Source organism: Drosophila erecta, unplaced genomic scaffold, assembly GCF_003286155.1.
Source record: "Drosophila erecta strain 14021-0224.00,06,07 unplaced genomic scaffold, DereRS2 tig00000092-arrow-pilon, whole genome shotgun sequence".
Classification (NCBI taxonomy): domain Eukaryota; kingdom Metazoa; phylum Arthropoda; class Insecta; order Diptera; family Drosophilidae; genus Drosophila; species Drosophila erecta.
Genome location: NW_020825207.1, coordinates 2,116,123 through 2,122,122, shown reverse-complemented (window position 1 = coordinate 2,122,122; position 6,000 = coordinate 2,116,123). Strand labels below are relative to the sequence as shown.

At 48.0% G+C, this 6,000-nt stretch overlaps 1 protein-coding gene across 1 annotated transcript; it reads right to left on the bottom strand.

The window, feature by feature from the left end:
• Positions 1-3,042: 3,042 nt before the first annotated feature.
• LOC6547437 (proteasome subunit beta type-5) lies at positions 3,043-4,203 on the bottom strand. Its single transcript, XM_026980539.1, has 2 exons — positions 3,973-4,203; positions 3,043-3,917 (listed from the first exon to the last, which is right to left on the bottom strand). The coding sequence occupies exons 1-2, from the start codon at positions 4,120-4,122 to the stop codon at positions 3,120-3,122; spliced, it is 948 nt and encodes a 315-aa protein (XP_026836340.1). The 5' UTR covers positions 4,123-4,203; the 3' UTR covers positions 3,043-3,119.
• Positions 4,204-6,000: the final 1,797 nt, after the last annotated feature.

The following is a 6,000-nucleotide window of genomic DNA, read 5'->3' as shown; positions in this document are numbered from 1 at the left end:
AACGAGGTGCTTGATCATCGGAACCAGCAGTTCCTATTGCCATCTGACGTCCAAACTGCGCTCACAATCAATGAAACTTCTCGAAGTCGTAAGCCAGTCGGTAAATTAAAAATGCATATTGGCATGAAATCCGCCTTTAATCGTTTAAACTGGTGGAACAGACACCACATCCGCTTTCTTGTTTTATTCCCTGCACCGAACCCATGCAATAATTGAACCCATTTCAGTGGCCCATAATTAACTCGCTTTGAAAGGTGATTTCCATAATTGCTTTTTTCAATGGGCCGCCAACTAATTGCCGCGAATTTCAACAGATATGCGACTAATGCTCAGCTGCCGCCAAAGTAGCAATAATGGAGAACACACAACGGCAACAGCTAGCTGCAACATCGGTCCGCAGCAGCGACATCAGCAACAGCAGCGGCGCATCAACAACATCTGCACTTTGATGTTGCCTCATGTTGCACAAGCAGCATGGCCGGGGTAAGAGGGGATTCGGGGGCTTTGGGGGCTCAGGGGGCTCCTGAAGGCGAGGAAAACTGGCAGCCCAGAGCTGATAAATTGGAAGTGCATTTGACGCTGCCTGCGGAGAAGATGTTGCCGCTGCTGCACTGGAAAAAATACAAGGAAGTACAAGGAAGTGCTATAACTATAGACAACTGGCATAACTCCACACAATTATAATTTGTTCGTATTATTTTGTGTATTTGGAAGACACATCTTAGTGCTTTTCATCACATTCAGATCCATCTTCCTGGATTTTTCGCTGTGCACTGATTTTGTTGTAGCTGCTGCTCCTAATATGGGTGATGATGTTGCATTTGCATTTGCTGCTGCTGCTGCGTCTGCTGCTGTTCTTGTTGCAGTTGCAGTGGGCCTGGTGTCGTGTAGCCACCCAGCGCCCGCTGCCCCCGCCGCAGTCGGTTAATGAAACTGCCAAACGAGGCATCGCTGCCACATCCGCCGTCTCCCGAGCCGCCATCCATGTAGCTCTTGGCCAAGTGTTGGTGCTGCAGCTTGGGCCTGTGACAGGGGCAACATCATCATCACCAGCATGCAACATCCCTGCATCCAGTCTCCTCCGCCCAGCGAGCAGTCACGCTTGCTTGTCAAACACTCTGGCAGACTCTTACGATCTCCGCCGGCTTCGGATGCACCGCCTCCCACCCCGCCGCTTCGTGGCAAAATCCATTTGCATATTTGCATCCTTATGCCTGACAGTTAATGCCCCTCCCGACTTTCCACCTTTTGCAAGCGGCGCGCTTTTAACGACAAAGTGTGAAATTTCATTGAATTTGAGCTCGTTGACAAAAGTGGAATGGCAGCAGCAACAACGCAACAACTGCAGCAACAACAGCGCAGGTGTTGCAGCTTGTTGTTGCTGCTGCTCTTGTTGTTTGCAAATTAATTTAAATTATGGTTGTTGCGTTTTTTTCGACAAGCTTTTTATGCCATATTAGCTGAAGGCTGGGCGAATTTTGTAATGGAGAAGGAAACCAGCTAATTTGGCGAAAATCGATAGTGGCAATTAGTTTGCGTTGTTTTGAAAACAACCACTTCATTATTGTATGCTAATATTTCGCACAGCAAATTTCAATGGAGATTGTGGACCGGTGGGTAATGTGAATAAAAATTGCCATTTTAAGTTCACTCTTTAAAGAGTGCAGCCTGCTAAATTTGAGTATAATAATAATCTAATTGCATAATCCTTTAAGCATTTGTGCGCTTGAAGTACCAGTAAACATTGTTGTTCAACATGTTTCGCGTATAATTTGTGTATAGCCACTTCTTGCCACCATTGAAATAACTACACAAATCTAGTGTAGCCTCATTTGCTGCCGGAAAATAGTTTTGACCCATTAACCCGGGGTGAAACATTTTTTCCGCCACTTTTACTCCACTTACCCGCACTGAGGATTTTCCGAACTTGGGCCACACGGCTTTGGCTTTAAGTAATTTTCTAATGACGCCACAGAGGAAAAATGACTCTCGGGAACTTGGGGGCTGCCAAGTTGTCTCCATCCCCAGTTTTCCTGCTCCTGCTGGCGACGTTCATTAGATTAAAAGCAATTTACAGTAAAACTTTTTGCCACAAAACGCCTTCTGCCCCAATGTTGTTCCGCCCCCCTGCCACCACCCCAATCCGACTGCTTGCCACACGTGCTGCAACTCACATGTGCCCAAAACGCCGTGCAAATGCTGCCACCAACTCCTTACGCACTGAGAGAAAAGGTCCGCGAAATGTAAATACCCTGGGGAGGAGCATTTCTGGGGCGCTCTGACTATTTGCATATGTTTTTCTTCGGCACATATTGATAGAGTAAAATGTAGTTATATTTTCATTTCCTCGGTGTAGTCATTTGGTGCGCTCTCTCCTCCTTTTGGAATTCAACAAATTTGCGGATTTGGTTTGTAATTTATTAAATTTATCGCAAGCTCAGAGCGCCTCAAGAGTCGTGGAACGAGGAGGAGGAGTAGGATCAGGATGAGGGGCACCACCCAGTGGGATGACCTACGCCTGCTAATGTCTGCGGTGGCGCTTTTCCGGAGGGGATGGGCAGTGAGGAGCAGATCCCCCGGACGGAGTCTACAGGCAGTGGCATCTGCAACATTTGTTGATGACAACCAAAGACACCGAATGCAACATTTCGGGGAACATTTCGTTGGCCGTATTTGTGTGCGGCACGCCCATTTGGGGAAGTCATTGCCAGCTTAGAAGTTATTATTTTGATTTATAGGAAAAGTTCGCTCAGCGAGCGAAAGTTGCTCGTTTATTTTCCGCAGTGTGGAAAGAGAATGGAGTTTGGGGAGTCGAAAAATTAGATAGAAGCACAGCTTTTAAAATGTGGCGAGCAAATGGCATGGGGCAAATGGCATGTATGTATGCAGCTCCTGTTTTCATTATTAGTGGCCAAAACTTTGAAATGTATCCGTGCTTTTTAAAATGAAGAGAATTAGATAGAACAATCCAGCATACGCTTCGGAAAATTCCGCACTTCTTTACTGCCACAGTTTCCCATTACCATAAACACTAGAATTTGTACGTTTGCAAACACAGAAGTTTTACTACCACAGCAATTTTCATAATACGTTTCTATGCTCCAATAATTTCATAATTTTCATACCGTTGCCAGCTTAGTCTGCAAATTGTCTTCTGTAATTTTCTTCTTCGTCCAGCCACTGGAACAGGGCGTATCCTTATCAGGACCACCTTCGTTTGGGGGATCCTTCTCGTTCCCCGGACAACCAGATGAGCAATACGAATCGTGGAGATCGGAGCAGTCCGTGTTGCAGATATTTCGCCAGCCCTCCGAATTGATGTGGTACAGACGCACGATTCCGCCAGAGTAGGCATCCTTGCTGGTGGCATGGTAAATCGCCCGTCTGGCCAAGTCATAGGCCTCCTGATCGGAGAGATCATGCCGGTAGCCGGTGTCCAAGACGCCGAGGGCATATGGAGAACCGCTGCCCACGGAGAAGACCTGACCATGGGACCTCATGCCCTCCGAGTCCACGTAAATCAGCTTGGGACCCTCGTCATCGAAGCCGGCCAGCATCATGCCCATCACCAGACCCATGCCCTTGTACTCCGTGGATATGTTGCAGATGATCCGGGCAGCCGTGTCCACGGTCATGCGTTTCCGATAGCGCAGCTGGTGCAGTCGGCACTCCTTGGCCAGAACCCGATCCCAGTAGACGCAATCCGCGGCTCCACCGGCCAAGGTGCCCAGCATATAGTCATTCAGCTCCACTATTTTCCGCATCGTCTGGGATCCAATGTACTGGCCAGAGGTGGCTCTGGAATCGGCGCACAGAATCACTCCTCCGCGGTACTTGAAGCCCAGAGTGGTGGTGCCGTGGTCAAAGTCCATGCGAATGCCACAATGCGCCAGGATTTTGGGCAGATTCTCGGCGGGCTAGGGAAACCTTTGATCTGAGATGGCTCTTAAGGAATGCTTTACTTGTACTTACCCTTTCGAAGGGAGGCGCCTGCAGCTCATAGGGATTTTCAAAATTACTGGTCGCCTCGCGAAGCTGCTCCTTCTGCCACTCGGACTGTGCGTCATCGAAGCGCCGCATGAAGGGCATTTTACCCATGCCGCAAATCGCTTCCAGGGCCATTGTGGGTTCACAAGGGTAAATGAATTCAGCAAAATAATATAGTGTAATGTGTAATTGAGCACACTGAACGAGCTCAAATGATTGTGGAGTTAAGTCTCTAGGGGATCTTAAAAAATAAATCCAAAGCGTACACCACTTCAATTAAAACAAGATCGGATAGCTGGACACCTAGTTCCCATCAAACTCTCGCTCCACTGGACAGTCCGCAGTGGCAAGGCCAGTCTCCGGTTCCATTGGCAGGTCATGGTTAGTGGGTGAGAGTGGCTGCGGCACTTTCGCCGGCCACCCAAGTGGAATCCAATGGACCTTCTGTGGGCAGTGGCGGCAGTGGCGCCACCGCAGAGATACACGACATTTTAATTGGACTGCCGGACAGGGTCATCATCGCCACCTGCGGAGATGCGAAATTGGAGCCAAAGCGAATAGGGAATGGCATAGAAGGTGCTTTCGCAGCGACCACGCCCACTCGCAGGCAGCGGCAAACGGATTAGCCGCTAATTAAACGCCAATTGGCAATGTTTGCCAAACTGTTTGAGTCCGCGGGTCGGCTGGGCTCCCTGATATATGTCCACTCCCAGTCGCAGTCACTCCGGCTGCTCCCCCACTGCCTCCATTAGCGGACGCCATGTGTCACTGATCTAAATTTATGCAAATTGCCGAGGACTTGGCCTCCGCATTCCCCAATCCACCCAATCCCATTTCCCATTCCCCATTCCGCATCACCCATCCGCCGCATTGGCACATTTCATTTTTGCACGCGCTTTCCACTGCAGCTTGCATTCCCTGCCCTTCGAATGGAAAACCGAGGGGGCGGAAGGAATTCGCGGAATTCGGAGGCGGCCTGGAGAAGAAAAATCGAGGAAAAAGCGGCGAGCTGGCTTAGCCCTTCATCTAAACATACCCTAACTCTGAGTACAATGGCTTCATTGGCCAGGAAATTAATTTGCCAAGTATTTGTTTCATGAGTCTCCATCCAAACTCAGCCAGCTTAGGCACCTCAATTGGTATAAGATAACATTTATATATTTATATATATTTATATTGCTATAGTGTATTTACTTTTTCTGCGTAAATGGCTGCTTTTTCGCAGCTCCGCAGTTGCTGGATACTTTTGACTGCCAGCGCTGATTATTAAATCACAGGGCAGGGACAAACTGGAGCCGGGTCAGCAATCTGATATGCAAAATCTCGTCTATCCCAGACGACGCTGCTCCACCAGCTCCTCCTGGCCATCATCCAACATTCCCCATTTCCCCTCCCCTCCGCAACATGCCCTGCGCGGCATCTGTCCTGCGTTAATTACAGCCCAGTTTTGTGCACTGGCAACAACTTGTTAAAAATTTCCGCTGCCAGTTTATTAGAGGGCAACTAACTAAGGCAGCAGCGTGGAAGAATCTGCCCGTTCCCGCCGCTTTTGGCCTGAAGTGGCTGGCAAATTACTCAGTCTGAACCTGTTTTAATGACTAAAATGACGCCAAGTCAGGAGCGAATAAGAGATTAGGCCAAACTTGAGCTTCCCGTCTGCGAATTGTTGCAGCTCTGGAGTTGAGAAAGATTTTGTGGCATCGGGTAAGGTATAGCTCTTAAAAATTAGAAATTAAATTTACATGAACTTCATGGTAGATTAAATAGCCAAACTAAGCCACAAAGGTGCCTGTTCCGTGAACTACACTACTAAATAGACACTAAGCATTGAATAACTTTCCTTTCAATCCACTTTGTCAACTTGGTTGAGTAATAAAAAATAAACCACCTTGTTGACAAGCTTAGGAATATTCCCCGAATCTTTTGAAAGAGTTCTTTTTAAGCTCTCGAATTACAAAAACAAAACTCCGCCGAGAATTGTTAAAATAAAATTCAACTAAGGCGCACGTAAGC